The sequence below is a fragment of the Protomyctophum bolini genome (assembly GCF_963924005.1).
Source record: "Protomyctophum bolini genome assembly, chromosome: 1".
Classification (NCBI taxonomy): Eukaryota; Metazoa; Chordata; class Actinopteri; order Myctophiformes; family Myctophidae; genus Protomyctophum; species Protomyctophum bolini.
The window spans coordinates 11,101,410-11,119,325 of NC_137862.1; the positions used below are offsets into that span (position 1 = coordinate 11,101,410).

At 42.3% G+C, this 17,916-nt stretch overlaps 1 protein-coding gene across 1 annotated transcript; it reads right to left on the reverse strand.

Annotated features, from left to right (window-relative positions):
- Positions 1 to 1,967: 1,967 nt before the first annotated feature.
- On the reverse strand, positions 1,968 to 13,710 carry fgf7 (fibroblast growth factor 7). The gene is made up of 4 exons (XM_080772364.1): positions 13,521 to 13,710; positions 12,437 to 13,033; positions 4,725 to 4,831; positions 1,968 to 4,498 (listed from the first exon to the last, which is right to left on the reverse strand). The coding sequence occupies exons 2-4, from the start codon at positions 12,720 to 12,722 to the stop codon at positions 4,283 to 4,285; spliced, it is 609 nt and encodes a 202-aa protein (XP_080628490.1). The 5' UTR covers positions 12,723 to 13,033; positions 13,521 to 13,710; the 3' UTR covers positions 1,968 to 4,282.
- Positions 13,711 to 17,916: the final 4,206 nt, after the last annotated feature.

Genomic DNA, 17,916 nt, shown 5'->3' on the forward strand with positions numbered 1-17,916 from the left:
CAATTTGAAAGAGCAAGGGCCCCTCCAAGCCAGATGTGAACCCAAACAGAAGTTAAGGGTGTGTGTGTGTGTGTGTGTGTGTGTGTGTGTGTGTGTGTGTGTGTGTGTGTGTGTGTGTGTGTGTGTGTGTGTGTGTGTGTGTGTGTGTGTGTGTGTGTGTGTGCGGGCGGGCGGGCGGGCGCGCGCGCGCGTGCATGACTGCATGTTTCAGTGTCTGGAAAAACTGGGTTGTACATTGATAAGACTCTGGTTTCACTCAATACAATATAAACTTATTACAACAATTTACAATGTTGACATATTTCTTTATCTACCTCACAATCTTATGGATCGTGCAGTATTTCTCTATGTGAGCTTTCCTTATCAGATTGAGTGATGTGATGATTCACAAGCATGTGTCTCAGATTGTCCAAGGACACTAAATTAATGTTTTCCCAAAGTTTCCTTTTGCTGTAAGCATTTAATCTCCTTAAAGTCAAGGCCAAGAGATCTGATTATCCCTTCATTTAGTCATCTGAACTGGGAAATGGGACTGCAGCTTTGTCAGTGTCTGGAACACCATACATGTTCAATATGTAATACGTTTCCTGGAATTTATTACGTGCTACTATTAATTATCTTTTTACTTAAAGGATCACTTCACCACTTTTCAACCTATCTTCATATAATAGGTCCTCTCTAATATAATCGTGATAAAATGGCACAATTTTTTTCTACTCTCATATACTGTAGTGCTGTGACATCATTGTTAAACAGATTTTTTTTAAACAAGATTTCTTTTACAAAAATGTTTAGAGTTTTATTATCGTGGGAACGATGACTTCCATTTTCCCATTGCAACTTTTCAGGACTAAAGCCTGCAGTTTCTATTAGCTTGGATTCCCCATCGATGATGTCACTGGTGGACGGGTTTCTGAACTGCCCACAGCCCTCCTATGAGACACAGACTGAGTAGAAACAAATGGTGCCATTTGATCATGATTATTAGTGAGGACCCATTATATGAAGAAAAGTGGTGAAGTGGTCCTTTAAAGCAGGGGTTCTCAACATTTTTGGCTGGGGACCCCCGGAAATGCTTTGGCCCCGCCCCACCCCCCTCCTCACCCCAATACAAACTGACTGCAAAAATAACCTTAATAATAGAGAAAATATATCATAAATGAATACTGAAACCAGATAGGCCTATAATCATTAAGGAAAGTTTATGCATGCACTTTGTGTACTAAACTCTTTCCATTTTTCAGTTTTTGAATTTTATTTTGGGACCCCCGAAAATAATTTGGCACCCCCCCTTTTTCTAATACAATAGCAGCTACAGTAACATCTGTAAATTGTATTTATACACTAAAGTATATCATTTTATGTGGACTAATCAGACCCGAGTCTATGGTTATGATTCAAGAGTAAAACATTTGATCAATGTTGGCAAGCCTACGAATCCGTTTATTTCTTCTGGCCTGTATGACTGAGTATTTCCCTAAATGGCGTGTTTAGCTTTTCTTACAATGTGTTGGCAGCAAACAGGTTTTAGTTCCTCATCCAAAAGCCTCTGCTATGTCTCCTGGACACAGACAGAGTCTCATACTTAAGCCATCTGCAAGTTCACAGTGAGAGTGAGAGTTTATAGATCGGTTATTTTCGTCACATGACATTGTGACTGTCTGTATGGCCTATGAATTTAGCATTAGTATCAGAATGAGGATGTTGGACTAATTCATAATTTGTTTATGACAAAGCTTGCCATAACATCGGTTATTATCAACGTGTCGATGAGTGACAGAGTCGTATGATGAAGCATGAATCCATAAGCCATTCGATAATCGTTATGCACCTACTAGTGTAAATAGTACATAACCAGGCAGGTACAGCTCAGTTCAGGAATACACATCTTAACAAAATGAAACACACTTCAAGTGACCATAACTCATTTTTCTTTTCTCTTTTTTTTTCTTCTTTTTTTTAAATATAAATAACACGAATAACTTACAACATTGAATGATAACATAATGATATATGGCAGTATTGTATTGAGATATTGAAGTGATACCATGCAGGGTTTAAGAGAATTGACTGCTGAGATGAGTATATGTTTTCCCTATATTTAATATGAGAAAATAGATTTATTTAAATGAACTTACTGATAAGTACTACTTAACTCTTTTTGCGAGACCACAAACGTATCTTGTTGAAAATTGGAATGTCTTAACAGAAATAATAATACAAATTAAAAAAAAAATACAAATACACAGCTCTCCTCAAATAAATAGTGGGTTTCCACAACAGGGATGGGGGAGGATCCCATGCGAACAATTCATAATTATGATCATTCATTATTATGATGAAAAATTGCATAACATACACAGTTAAAATGGTGTTGAATATGGATCTTTCAGCAGCAGCAGACTGGCATTTTAACCACGTATGCTCTATTTTATACTTTGTCGTACGACGGTGTCTTGCTACAATAGCCCGTCTACCAGCTCGTTGCTGGTAGATCTGCTATTCTTGCTAATTTCCTTTTTCAATTGAAGATACAATAAAATATATATGCTAAATAGCGGCCAAAATAGGGATGACAGGTTGAAAGTGAATAAAATCGTACTTTGATCATGATAATGAAGGGGCCAGTGAGCAGCTAATAATGTGGTCTCCAACGCAGATCATTAACATGGACAACATTGTTCCATTTCGTCGCTGTTGGATGGAAACCTTGTATGTCCAAAACGTACTGTTCAGAAATGAAAAAAGGCTCTGTGTTCCAATGGATTCAAACTATGTATTATTTTATAATATGCTCTTGTTAATACTTTTTATTGGTTAAATACTTATAAAAACCCACAGACACACACACAAATAAATCTAAAATAGCAGCTCTACAAGCTCACAACAACAAGATTGGCTATTTTTGCTACTTTTGTGTGACACTGTAGTATTATAAAACAAAAACAAAAGGATGAAATATGGAGATACAAGGTTTCTGCCCAGCAGTGATATGTTTGTTTACGTCTTGTGTCACAAAATCCCAAAATCTTGTGAAAAATCATGTGTCACACTTCTATTTGTATGTGCTCTCTACTGTAAAAAGACAAGTCCAGCTTGCTTCTGCACATTAACCAAGCCAAGCAACCTTGAGCTATGCATAACCATTTCGGACCTTCCTTTTGTTAATACACAGCAAAATCCTGTGAATCCTATAACTCTAAATTAACACTCAGATCTATATAGATTTGAGAAGAGAAAACATACAGTCCTGACTGCACACAGTATTACAATGTTACCTGTTTTACTGTGACAAATAAACGTATTCAGTATGACAGTAGTAATTCAGTAATCGTAGTTGTTTTATAGTTTGTCAGTTGGTCACTATGTATTAATTGTATTTAATTTCAGCTGTATTACCTTTAAAAGATGGTGTAAGTGATATTTTCTGTTAAAAGGTCAAAGCTTTATATTCTCATAGTAATCATTTCTGTGTGAGTGTTTGTTCAGTAACAGGGGTTTCCCTGTCTCTCCAGCTCTTTAATAAACCGTAAACAATTTATTTTCAGTTCAGAATACCATCATTCTATAATAATAATAATTATAGATTGGCTAATGGGAGGGCACAAATGTGTCGTCACAGGGTACTTTGACAAACTATGTCACTATGACTCAGACCTATTAATCAGATCTCTAGTGCGACGGTCACTTTTTTGTTTAAATCCCTTCCAATTTCACTTGATTATCCTGTATGAGTTCTCTTTCCTGATTGGATACAACTGGTATCCTGACCTTTACTATAGAGCTGGACAAATGGTGAGACCCCTGTTATTGAACAAACACTCTATAGCAAACATTACTATCAGCATATAGAGCTATTTAACACTTATTTTAACAAAATCACACCACCTTTAATGGAAAATGTTATGAAAACAATTGACTGTAAGTCCATGATTAAGGGCTGGTCAACAACTTGTCAAACAACCTTGACAATTTCTATCAGCTCGTAATGTGCCCATCGGAGGACTGTTGCTCGATTGTATGCAAATAACAAAACAACAACAAACATGACTAATTTACAACTCAGGAAGAGTGGTGCGTAATGTTGGTAATACATGAGCTCTGTGTCTGACGGCGTACATAACATAATGTGAATGAAATGATATTATACACAGTTTCCAACGGATCAGTCCACCCTCCTCTCCTCCTCTCTGCTGATCTGTGATCAGTCCACCCTCCTCTCCTCCTCTCTGTTGATCTGTGATCAGTCCACCCTCCTCTCCTCCTCTCTGCTGATCTGAGATCAGTCCACCCTCCTCTCCTCCTCTCTGCACTTCATGGGGATGAAGTGCGATGCTACGTGCTCCCTCCTGGTCCTCTTCCCCCGCAGCGGTTTGCCCTTCTGGGACAGAGCTATGAACATCTCCTTGCCATTTCTAGTCCATTTTGCGGAGGAGTAAGCATTGAAATAGTTTTCTAGGAACACCTCCTTGAAGTTGCAGTTCTCATTGTAGTTCTTCTGTAAATAATAGTAATACAAAAACAATTAAACCTACATTGTGTGCGTGCGTGTGTGCGTTGCATGTATTGCAGTGTTATTGTACAGCCTGCAACCAAGATTAAAAATTGCATTGCAGTGGAGACTTCATTTTTATTTTAATAATATTATTTTATTTTAATAATTGCCTAACCGTACAGGCACTTTTTTATTCTTTTATTTTTTTGTCACGTAGGAGAAATGTTACCTTGCCTTGCAGCTGTCCAGTCCTGTTCATGGAGATGTAATACTGGCTCTTGACCCCCTTGATAGCCAGTATGCCCCCCTCAGACACCGTCCTGATCTCCAGGATGCCTGGAGACAGACAGACAGTCAGTCAGTCAGTCAGTCAGACAGACAGACAGACAGACAGACAGACAGTCAGTCAGTCAGTCAGTCAGACAGACAGACAGACAGACAGACAGACAGACAGACAGACAGACAGACAGACAGACAGTATCAAAGTGTACCAAAAGTTGAAAGTACTCATTATGAGTTACGAGTAATTATGATTACTCATTTCTGATTTTCAAATGTATGTATATCTACTACTAGTTGGATGTAAAAACTAGAAATGGCCGATATGTGTAGGGCTGAACTGGTTAACACAAATTCGAAATACTCCAGTAAACAAAAAGTACAGTACAGTACTTGAGTAAATGTACTTAGTTACTTTACACCACTGACATCCAAGAGTCGGTGGCTCTTGGCTTTATTCAAGCTTTGTTAACTGGCTTGCCGTGGTGGAAACTGGAAAGTAACTAAGTACATTTACTCAAGTACTGTACTAAAGTACAATTTTGAGATATTTGTACTTTCCTTGAGTATTTCCAATTTCCAATACTTTTACTTCTACAAAACCTTTGTACTTTTACTCAAGTACATTTTGAATTCCAGACTTTTACTTGTAGAGTATTTCTATATTGCAGTATAGATACTTTAGTATAAATAGTATAACACATTTGAGTACTTTCTCCCAGCACTTCTGGCTTTTAGTGGCTTGGGTGGCCATTACACAAACCGCAGCCTATGCCATGGCACATATGGGAGGCAGATTAGGGCCTCTCTCCCTTGGGGTTGAGCGTTGAGGAAACTACCTCCTTGCCTGTGCTTTGCACGCTACACTTCAGACCTGCCTACTAACTCTGTGGGAGAGCACAAGACTATTGGCAATGGCAAACTACTTGGCGTTGGGGTTATGTTGTGATGCATCTGAAGATGTCAGAATGTGCCAGGAGGTATCTTTTATTGCATAAATTTGCATTTTTAAATAGAAACTAAGCTAATACAATGCAGCTGAGGTACATTCCTGTACATGTAAACATGTTATTTGTTTACTATAAATATTTATTTGTACCGTAGTCTTTACTTTCAGGTGTAGCAATGAACAATTTATTTTGTTCATTTTGTCTTTTATCTGAATTCACAATGTCTATCACATCTTACAATTTCACACTTGTAAGATGTGATAGACATTGTGAATTCAGATCAAGTATAGCAAATACACAATAACAATATTTTTGCTGTCTGGAGGATTAACATGTTTACAGACAATAAAGCCAAATGTCAGTGTTGATGAAGCATGCTATTCTCACTTTCCTTGAAGCAGATTCAACTCCAAGTTTTACGTTATGCAGCTATAATTCCTATATTTTAATATAACAGCAATCCTCACTTTAACTGCAGAAGTCCAACATATTCCAGCTGGCTTTGACAAAAGTGAGGAAAAAAGAAAAATAATCTATTCTGGAGAAACCTTGGCTGAAGTACCTGTGACTCATTAAAGTTAAACCCTGACCCAGACTAGACCCACTGGACCTGATCTGTCTAAAAGGAACCAGACTTGACCCACTGGACTCGGTCTAAAAGGACAAGACTGACTGGACCAGCTCTTGTCTAAATCGCTTATTTAAAACAGAGTTATACTCTGACCCACAGTAGACCCACTGGACCAGATCTGTCTAAAAGGCTTCACTTGCAAATGACACCAGTGTCAGTGACCACATCTGTTCATATCATCTCATCATGACATAAAGCCTAATCTATTACATTTGCATCCATATACTGTATCATGCATTGCTCTTCTGACTTAAAGTAAGTGTTTGAGTAGCTACTGTTGTGTACAATATATGAATACAAAGAGAACTTCTGTTATTCTGTGTGTTCTGGTTTGAGTTTGTAGTTAAATTAACACAGTGTAGTAGGCATGCTGTCTTTCCAGATGGCACCAAACGGACCTATTGGAGCATCCAGGTGGGTGTCTCTGGTCTGTGTCACACTAGTGACTCCTACAGGTTGGTCTCTGGTCTGTGTCACACTAGTGACTCCTACAGGTTGGTCTCTGGTCTGTGTCACACTAGTGACTCCTACAGGTTGGTCTCTGGTCTCTGTCACACTAGTGACCCCTACAGGTTGGTCTCTGGTCTCTGTCACACTAGTGACTCCTACAGGTTGGTCTCTGGTCTCTGTCACACTAGTGACTCCTACAGGTTGGTCTCTGGTCTGTGTCACACTAGTGACTCCTACAGGTTGGTCTCTGGTCTCTGTCACACTAGTGACCCCTACAGGTTGGTCTCTGGTCTCTGTCACACTAGTGACTCCTACAGGTTGGTCTCTGGTCTCTGTCACACTAGTGACTCCTACAGGTTGGTCTCTGGTCTCTGTCACACTAGTGACCCCTACAGGTTGGTCTCTGGTCTCTGTCACACTAGTGACTCCTACAGGTTGGTCTCTGGTCTCTGTCACACTAGTGACTCCTACAGGTTGGTCTCTGGTCTGTGTCACACTAGTGACTCCTACAGGTTGGTCTCTGGTCTCTGTCACACTAGTGACTCCTACAGGTTGGTCTCTGGTCTCTGTCACACTAGTGACTCCTACAGGTTGGTCTCTGGTCTCTGTCACACTAGTGACTCCTACAGGTTGGTCTCTGGTCTCTGTCACACTAGTGACTCCTACAGGTTGGTCTCTGGTCTCTGTCACACTAGTGACCCCTACAGGTTGGTCTCTGGTCTGTGTCACACTAGTGACTCCTACAGGTTGGTCTCTGGTCTCTGTCACACTAGTGACCCCTACAGGTTGGTCTCTGGTCTCTGTCACACTAGTGACTCCTACAGGTTGGTCTCTGGTCTCTGTCACACTAGTGACCCCTACAGGTTGGTCTCTGGTCTGTGTCACACTAGTGACTCCTACAGGTTGGTCTCTGGTCTCTGTCACACTAGTGACCCCTACAGGTTGGTCTCTGGTCTCTGTCACACTAGTGACCCCTACAGGTTGGTCTCTGGTCTCTGTCACACTAGGTTGCCTGTTCAGCAGGGAGCACAATTGTCAGTGTTTCCCAAACATTGAGTCGGGACCCATTGTGGGTCCCGACTCAATGTGACCAATTTCTATGGGTCACAACGGCTAGAGTAAAAATCCCATTTTCTTTTCCTACATTTAAAAATATATATTTTTATATTTATTATTAATATTTTTATATTTCAAAAGATATAATGGAAATAATAATTAAGAAATAGCTAAAATAGCCGATCTATACAAGCTCGCACAGTGGCGTGAACGTGAAGCAACGCATTGCAGGCTTGTAGATCTGCTATTTTCAGTAGTTTGGGTACTGGCTCCCAGGCAAACGTCTAACCTCTCTTTTGGGTCTCAACCTGAAAGGTTTGGGAACCCTTGATTAGTGTGTTCCTCTGCACTTGTTACATCAGGTGAAAACAAGTGGCTGGTAATGGTATGGTAGATTCGTAGGAGACGTGGTTGTCTACTCTACACCCTCCATAGACCAGTGGTTCCCAAAGTGTGGTCCGGGGACCCCCAGGGGTACTTGAGGGAGTTCCAGATTTTACAATATAAATTGGGGTCTCAGAGATAGAAATGTCATTAAATAGGGGTCCGTAGACTAATGCATGTCAAACTGGGGGTCCTTCAAATTAAACGGGTTGAGAATCACTGCTACAGCCGTCAAAATCTTCTCTTATGGGGGGTCCCTGGCATGTCTCTTCAAATGGGGGTCCGCGGGCTCATCAGTGTCAATTTGGGGGTCCTCGACATGAAAAAGTTTGGGAACCACTGCCATAGACAGACCAAACAGTAGGGGTTGGCAGTGACAACCCCCAGCCAGGGAGAAAATAACATGGGGGGGATTTGCCAATGACTAAATTGGGGAGGGGAAAAACAAAACTATAGAAAAAAATATCTGCATTAAATCAGTGCTAACTTTGTGAAGTGTCACAGAATCATTTGCTATACTGCCCAAAATGCTAGACGGATACTAGCGGAGAGTGAAAGTCTGATGAGACACACACACACACACACACACACACACGCGCACACTCACACACACGCACACATGGCACACACACACTCACACGCATGGCACGCACACAGAATTTTCCAGAGTTTGGGTGATCCCGTGTTCTGTTGTTCCTGGATAGAGTCAGTAGGATCCATGTTGATTTGATTATTTTGTTGAGCATGTGGCTAATTTCTAGGAATAGTGATTCTTGGAGAGTAGGTGTGATAAGTTCACACATTCATGTACGTGCATGGGCTGAAAACCTTTGAACCTTTGACCAATATTGTAATTACATAATAACAATGTAACTACCACTGTCATATCCTAAATTGTAATTGCAATATCGCTGTTGTCCTCAAATGCATATCTACTTTCAGCCTGTCTGTGTTGAAATGGAAAAACTAATGATGTATGAAACATTATACAGAAATTTGGAAAATGGAATATAATGTTGTCTGACATGTCATTTAATACAAATGATTGTGGCCCATACGTGAATAGAGGGCATAATGTGTCTGTTATTAGATTTAATACAAATGATTGTGGCCCATACGTGAATAGAGGGCATAATGTGTCTGTTATTAGATTTAATACAAATGATTGTGGCCCATACGTGAATAGAGGGCATAATGTGTCTGTTATTAAATGTGTCTGTTATTAAATGATTGTGGCCCATACGTGAATAGAGGGCATAATGTGTCTGTTATTAGATTTCACTAGAAAGCTGGTTGAGACCCCTGCCACCCACCACTGACCTTCATTGATCCAGTTTAATTTCTTCTATTAGAGATTTAGACTATTTTTAACCCATTCTGACCTGAGATCAGATTCATACAAGGTTTCCACGGGACACACACTGGTCTGATTAACCCATTCTGACCTGAGATCAGATTCTAAAAATGTCAGTAGTTCTTCGAATTTTAAAAAAATAGCAGACCTACAAGCTCGTAGCGCGCCACTCGGTGGCGCGATATGAGCTTGTAGATCTGCTATTTTTCAATAGCTAAAGCATAACATGATGCCAACACCAAAATGGGTGCCCGGTCAGAATGGGTTAATGGTCTGTTTCCTTAAATAGCACAGCGGGGAGACACTAAAACCTACAAGCGCAGCCCATGTTTGCTGCTTTGGCATGTCACAACCTGCAGTGTTGTGACAACCTGCAGAGACATCTCGTCTCTCGTGAGGCTGGCATGGTCCTGCTACAGCAGATTTAGAGTCAATTAGCAGGGGTTTTATTTAGAAGTTCACTGTGCCGTGGCTTGGCATGTTGGCATGACCTTATGGTCATGCCAACATGCTGGCAGCATGTTGGCAGCCTTAGGTTAGTCACATATACGTTTGTTTGCGCGAGTTTATCTGTTCATTGATTGATTGATTGATTGATTTGTGGATTGATTGATTTTTCTTTATTTAAGTGGCATCATGCTTCCAAAGAAGCTCAGAACATATGAACTTACAGGACACTTTTCCTGTTCATTTAACATTGATTCAACAATGAACAGACATGACAATTTATCACAAACAAGGATCACACAAATAACCAGCCAAAAGATAAATATAGGGCAATTACGTATAATACAAGATAAAATACAACACCCTAGTAATTGGGCCTGTTAGAGACCTGATAAATCCTACTTGAAAAGCTGAGATTTCCTTCTATTCCAGGCCTTAGAAATGAAGTAGCCATCAAACTTCAGCCCTGAAAAAAACCAACTTCTGGCCATCATCTTCCCTTTCATCAAATAAAGGAACCCTCAAATAATTTTTACATTACAACAAAACATGTGTCTTGATCCATCAAGACAAATAGATAAATATCTATTAGCTCATACAGCATGTGATCTGTGTCTGGTTAGTTGTCAGTCAGGTAATGTCTTGATATTCAGTAGGATGGTCTCCAGACAGAGCCTGATACGTAGTTAGATAGACCTTTATTGTCCCGAAGGGGAACTTCAGTTGTCATGGCAATACCACAGTTATGAAACACAGGACAGAGGTATACTTTGGAGTGATTATTATTAATAACCCTAATGGAAACCAAAGGAAGTCTGTCTAAAAGGCTTCTTTAAAAGTTTGTTGATGCCACGCACAGCGCCTACACTGTAAAACTGTGAGTCGTTGCAGTAACACACTCGCTTCAGTAATCCAATCTTTTTATGGTTCATCAGACATCATTCTGTGTGCTTTTTGCATGCTATTGTGAGTCAATATCACATTTTCTGCTTTTCATCGCCAATTGTTGCGCAAGTTTCTGTCCACACAGAGGCATTCACTGTCACGCCAGCATTCCTGCAACAGCCGCACTGTCAGATAGGAGGAAATGATAGCTACCTCAAGCATTCTCCCCATCACTGGGATTTCCAATAGCATCTAAATACATGTGCTTTGAAATGCTTTTACTTCAGTACTGCCAGATAATGAAAAGCTGTGGTTAGCCCTCAGTGGTAGTAATGGGCTTCAACTACTTCACAAATCCTACTTTAGATATTCTTTCTTTTAGCAGTGCTTCAGAAGATAAGGCTAATTATGTCATTTGACTCCCGATTGTGTGAGATGAAAGTGTTTGTGCTCTGTGTTTGTAAAGAGCTCCTTCAGATGTTCATGTATCCTGGTAGTGAAAGCTGTCCGCCTCTGTTATGATAAACAGAAACAACTTTAATCATGGTCTTAGAGGATTTTAAGTTAACTTTCTGAGAACTGTGATCAGGATTATGCTTAGTCTTTGCTATTTCTGTCCACTAGTGTATCTCGCTGACTAGTGTGATATTGTGTGTGTGTGTGTGTGTGTGTGTGTGTGTGTGTGTGTGTGTGTGTGTGTGTGTGTGTGTGTGTGTGTGTGTGTGTGTGTGTGTGTGTGTGTGTGCATGCTTGTTGCATGTGTTCATCTGTGCGTGCGTGCGTGCGTGTATGCTTGTTGCGTGCGTGCGCGTATGTGGGGGTGTGTGTGGGTGGGTGTGTGTGTGGGGTGGGGGTGGGTGGGTGTGTGTGTGGGGTGGGGGTGGGTGGGTGTGTGTGTGGGGTGGGGGTGGGTGGGTGTGTGTGTGGGGTGGGGGTGGGTGGGTGTGTGTGTGGGGTGGGGGTGGGTGGGTGTGTGACTGTGCAAGCATCAATGTCTGCCAAGGAGAGTGTTTGTCCAGATCTGATAGAGCCCTGGCTGGCCAGCAGCCTCCTAGTCCCCTTTGGTTTACTTCATTACAGCCTTTGTTTAGATGGTGTTATGATTGGGAAGGCCAGAGCCCACACCTGCTTCGCTTTATTTCTGTCATTTTGGCTGCTCTAACAGAGACACATGACCCATTAACACCGTGATTACGCTGGGGAACATTGGACAATAACACCTCTCACATGCTCCCGACACCTTGAGGGGCCAACAAGTCTCATTACTAACTGAGTGCAGAGAGCTCTCACATCAAGTCAGCCAAAACACTGTCTGCGACTAAATACTCCCAGGCCGACATCCAAGTTCAAATCTCTACTCCTTTTTTTTTCTCAATTTCAATAATTTGCAATTTATATGGTATATGCATTTTTATCACTTATGTAGTCATCATCAGAAATAGGTAGCAGCAAACCAAACACTAACTATAAATGATAATCAGACAGTTAATGAAGTGCATCCTTACTGTAGCAGTTGGTGGGATTTTGAGTCCCGTTAATGTTGCCGTAGTCATCAATGGTGAGGAACCACTGTGTGCGGCTGAACAGCTGCCGTATGCGCACATCGCCTCCCTCCATGTAGTCGTAGTTCCTGGTGTGGCGCTCGTGTTTGGAGCAGTTCATGATGGCGGCCAGTTGCTCTGGCGTGCGGTCACCACAGGCCACACACACACTGCCAAACAGGAAGATCATGTGCACATACAGTCCTGAGGGCAGATTCGGCAGGTTCCATGTCCGCGTCCATGTGCGCATTATAATGCACTGCAGTGGGGCTCTATGAACACCATACTGAAATGTGAGATCGAGATCTGTACGCGGCCCCTCTGCCCCGTGACCCCAGACCCCTGACCGCTGACCTGTGACCTAGTGGTGTCGTCCCTCTCCCCCACGGCTGGGCCTTGTGGATGGAGGATGGCTCGGACGGAGGAGTCTCCTAAATGGATGGACTGATCTTGGTCTCTTTTTAATCCTCACAGATTGTGTATGCTTCTTGCAGCAGCCTCTGGAGATTGTCCAACAGTAGACATAATAATGTCCAGTTTAGTAACTTCTATTGGGAGTCACTGTGGGGAAAAGAGAAAATAATTTAAGCTATAGCTCATTGAATTAAAATAAGGCAGACAGTAAATTGAAAGTTTAGTCAACTTGTAGATTGTTTTAAACTAAAAAGTCTGAAATATTAATCGAATACTAACATCAATGTTGTATATGACTGACCTGTCCTTTGCATTATAGCAACTAGAAAATTGTTGAATTTTATAGATGCAGCTGAACTGAACATCTGCTTCTCTGAACGCGTACCAATACGAGTCTTTTTTGCTTAGCAGTAAATCAAACTCTCAGTAGTGTGTGCTATGATTTAATTCCTCACATACTAGTAGTGAAATATTAGCCCACTTATCACTTGGCTTCCCCTCTCCGTAATCCTCTCTCTTGTCTGTAAACACAAGTCTCAGAAAACTCATGCTTCCATGCACATATATAATTTCAAAGAAAACATCACAAACATCACAGAAAACATCTTTTTTTTTTAGCTTGTGAAAAACTTACATGCACCGGCGGTGAGCGATGATGAGAACCGAAAATAGATAGTATTCCTTTTCCCTAAGAGTCTTCCCTAAAACTCGTAGTGTCTTTGGTTGTAGGGTTGTAGCCTTGGTTGTAAACTGAACCCTGTGCTGCTGGTTAGTTAGGCAGGAGCCAAGAGCCTCTGTCACATCGCATGGATGTCTCTCTAACTCTGGCAGGCTAACTCTGTGCATCTTGCTCTGTTGTTGTGCACTCTGCTTAGATAAATGCCTCCTGCTGACCTCACTTGAGAGCAATTAGATCCCAGCCAGTCAGCTGTCCCTGGGCGAGATGTGGAGGAGAAACACCCTCTGCCTGCCTCCTCTGTCACTCGCGCAGCAGACATAAGAGGGAGCTATAAACTTTTGCAAAAGCCGACTTTCCTTGGTATGCACCCTAAATACCTCACCATACAACTTACGGTACTACAACCTTTCTACAGCCTTTTCCAGGAAGCACCCTTTTGCTCTGAACCATGTCTGTGGCTTATGGGGCTGACCCACACTGAATAAAGCCATGGATAAGATATGTGCTATAAATTACAAAGTTTCCTATCATTTCAAATGTCATAATCATTTAGCAGGTGTACTTTGTTGCCTTGAATCATCAGTAGGGATTTATTGACTTGAAGGTAAAAAACATCAAAGAATTGCCTAAATCCACATGCTTATTGAGCGTAATGGGGGACGCAATAAGTTAAGAGTGGCAGGCATCCATCAGAATCGTGCAAAACAGAAGACACCAATGCTCAGAGGTAGTCATCTCTGTGTCAGGGGTCAGGCACTCTTTCACTTTTCTTGTTTGTTATTTAAAGCCACAATTTATCACCTTACAAGCTTGGCCTTTCCTTGGACTCGCCACTTCAAAAAGTTTATATGACGTTCTCCCCGGGGGAGGTCAGAGCTGCCCACCCCTGCCAGAGACTTCTGGCTGCAGCAGGCTGCCCTCTCATCTGCTGAAGTGGTGGTCGTAAAAGCCTGATCTATTTGGGTGTCACTCACGCCTGTTCATCTGTCCCTTCTGTCACCTCGGAGATAATTCACATGCTATTCTGCTGCACGCGTGGGCCAGGAGACTGCAGGGCAAACCTTACCTTACTACTGCGGGGCAAACCTTACTACTGTAGGGCAAACCTTACTACTGTAGGGCAAAGGGCAAACCTTACTACTGTAGGGCAAACCTTACTACTGCAGGGCAAACCTTACTACTGTAGGGCAAACCTTACTACTGCAGGGCAAACCTTACTACTGTAGGGCAAACCTTACTACTGTAGGGCAAACCTTACTACTGCAGGGCAAACCTTACTACTGTAGGGCAAACCTTACTACTGTAGGGCAAACCTTACTACTGCAGGGCAAACCTTACTACTGTAGGGCAAACCTTACTACTGTAGGGCAAACCTTACTACTGTAGGGCAAACCTTACTACTGTAGGGCAAACCTTACTACTGCAGGGCAAACCTTACTACTGTAGGACAAACCTTACTACTGTAGGACAAACCTTACTACTGCAGGGCAAACCTTACTACTGCAGGGCAAACCTTACTACTGTAGGACAAACCTTACTACTGTAGGACAAACCTTACTACTGCAGGGCAAACCTTACTACTGTAGGGCAAACCTTACTACTGTAGGACAAACCTTACTACTGTAGGGCAAACCTTACTACTGTAGGGCAAACCTTACTACTGTAGGGCAAACCTTACTACTGCAGGGCAAACCTTACTACTGCAGGGCAAACCTTACTACTGTAGGGCAAACCAACCTTACTACTGCAGGGCAGTTATTTACTACTGCAGGGCAAACCTTACTACTGTAGGGCAGTTATTTACAGTGTTGGGGAAGTTACTTTGAAAGCGTAGCTTGTAAAGCTACAAGTAGCTCACCATGGCAGTAGCTTGATCAAGCTACATAGCTACCCCTGGAGAAATGTAGCTTGTAAAGCTACAGCTACATAGGAAAAGTAGCTCAGCTACCTTTTTATTTTTCAGCGTTAAATTGAGAATGTACATGCGGGAGACCCCTGCTCCCCTCTGGGAGACCCCTGCTCCCCTCTGGGAGACCCCTCCCACCCTGCTCCCCTCTGGGAGACCCCTCCTCCCCCTGCTCCCCTATGGGAGACCCCTCCTCCCCCTGCTCCCCTCTGGGAGACCCCTCCTCCCACCCTGCTCCCCTCTGGGAGACCCCTCCTCCCCCTGCTCCCCTCTGGGAGACCCCTCCCACCCTGCTCCCCTCTGGGAGACCCCTCCTCCCACCCTGCTCCCCTCTGGGAGACCCCTCCCACCCTGCTCCCCTCTGGGAGACCCCTGCTCCCCTCTGGGAGACCCCTCCTCCCACCCTGCTCCCCTCTGGGAGACCCCTCCTCCCCCTGCTCCCCTCTGGGAGACCCCTCCTCCCCCTGCTCCCCTCTGGGAGACCCCTCCCACCCTGCTCCCATCTGGGAGACCCCTCCTCCCCCTGCTCCCCTCTGGGAGACCCCTCCTCCCCCTGCTCCCCTCTGGGAGACCCCTCCTCCCACCCTGCTCCCATCTGGGAGACCCCTGCTCCCCTCTGGGAGACCCCTCCTCCCCCTGCTCCCCTCTGGGAGACCCCTCCTCCCCCTGCTCCCCTCTGGGAGACCCATCCTCCCCTCTGGGAGACCCAAAATTGTAGCTTGTAACTTGAGTAGCTAAGCTACAAAAAATGACCCAAAAAGTAGCTGAGCTACTTGACGAGGTACACAAATATGAATGTAGCTAAAATACCACAAGCTACAGCAAAATGTAGCTAAGCTACGTAGCTCAGCTACATGTAGCTTAATACTCCCCAACACTGGTTATTTACTACTGCAAGGCGTGCAGGCACCAAATTAGTCACCGATCCAGACCAATAGTGTCGCAATTTTGGATTTGCAGCATGTATTTTCTAATTGTCTAACAATGTACCGAAAGTGAAATGCCTAATATGGCAAAATTCTTCTATAACCTGTGTCATAAATTATTACATACTGTGAATATTTTGCAATGTAAGTTCTAGGGCTTGGCAATTAACAGAGAATATACCAATATATATATATATATATATATATATATATATATATATATATATATATACTGTATATTAACCACATGACTTAACACTGTATTACACAATGGTGGCGTACAGAGATAATGATATTGATTGATAAGTCATATCACCCAACCCTAGTAAGTTCCACTACTCTTTATGACTGCATTGTCAAGGAAGATTCTGCATATCTCACTGCTCCAACCAATGAGGCAACACCCCCACAGTGCAGTAGAAGGAGTGGTTCCAGACAGAGAGAGAGGTCTTTGAGTTGGGGTTTTAGTTAGTTTGTAACTTAATAATTCAAACATTTTATTTTTTTATTTTTTCAAAAACTTTTTGTTTCAGTTTACACTGAATTTGCACAAAATCAACAATAGGAATTCCTTCTGATGGTGGCTGTGTATGCATGGCTAATTTATTTTTATTGTTTTAAAGAGAAACCGAATTGTCAGGTTAAGGATGGTGTCCTTGACCTCACATAGGCTTGCAGGAGGGAAACGCTATCCTTACTGTTTATGGATAGCTGAGCCCTCCACACTATAACAATAACATCCCCGTAATTACAATAACCAGGTTAATTGGGCCTGGCAATACAACTTTTCCTTTGACAACTGTAACCCTGATGTCCCTACTTTAGGCAGAATCTTTCCAAAAATGTCTAAATATATATAGTAGCGGCCTATATAAAATATACATTTTCAAAACAGCACATCTACAAGCTGAGCTCACGTCACGTGTTGCTATTCATCGTAGGACCCTTTCAATGATTAAGATCAGTCACATTTGTGTTCCGTTTGTTTTGTGTTCAGGATTGTGAGCTCACAGCATGCCAGCTTTGTTTTCACCGTCTCTCATCTCTCCTGCACAGGGGTTTTCCATTAGATCTGTACGTTATCAGTTTGATTCCACAGCTTGGTGGTCTATCCATGTAATAACCTCATAAGTGCTTGTTGAAATAAGAAAAAAAGATTTATGGGTAAGCTGACAAGCCACTGTAACAGCTGAAGGCTACGGATGTTCTTGGAACTGGTGCAGTTGTGTCTCCGATAAATTGTTTATCAGTAGCTCAATTCGTCACGACTTCACAAATTCAATTCGTCATGACTTCACAAATTCAATTCGTCATGACGTCACGAACTCAACCTTTCACGACTTCAACCTTTCACGGTTATTGTCATTATTAATGCTGTCTGAGGAAAACAGAAAATGTTGCTCTTCTGTACTCATACACTATATAGAAATAAAGCAACCTTAAGCTAATGATTTGGCATGCACATGAAAGCGTGTGACATGTGTGGTGTGTGATTTGTGCATGTGTGTGTGTGTGTGAG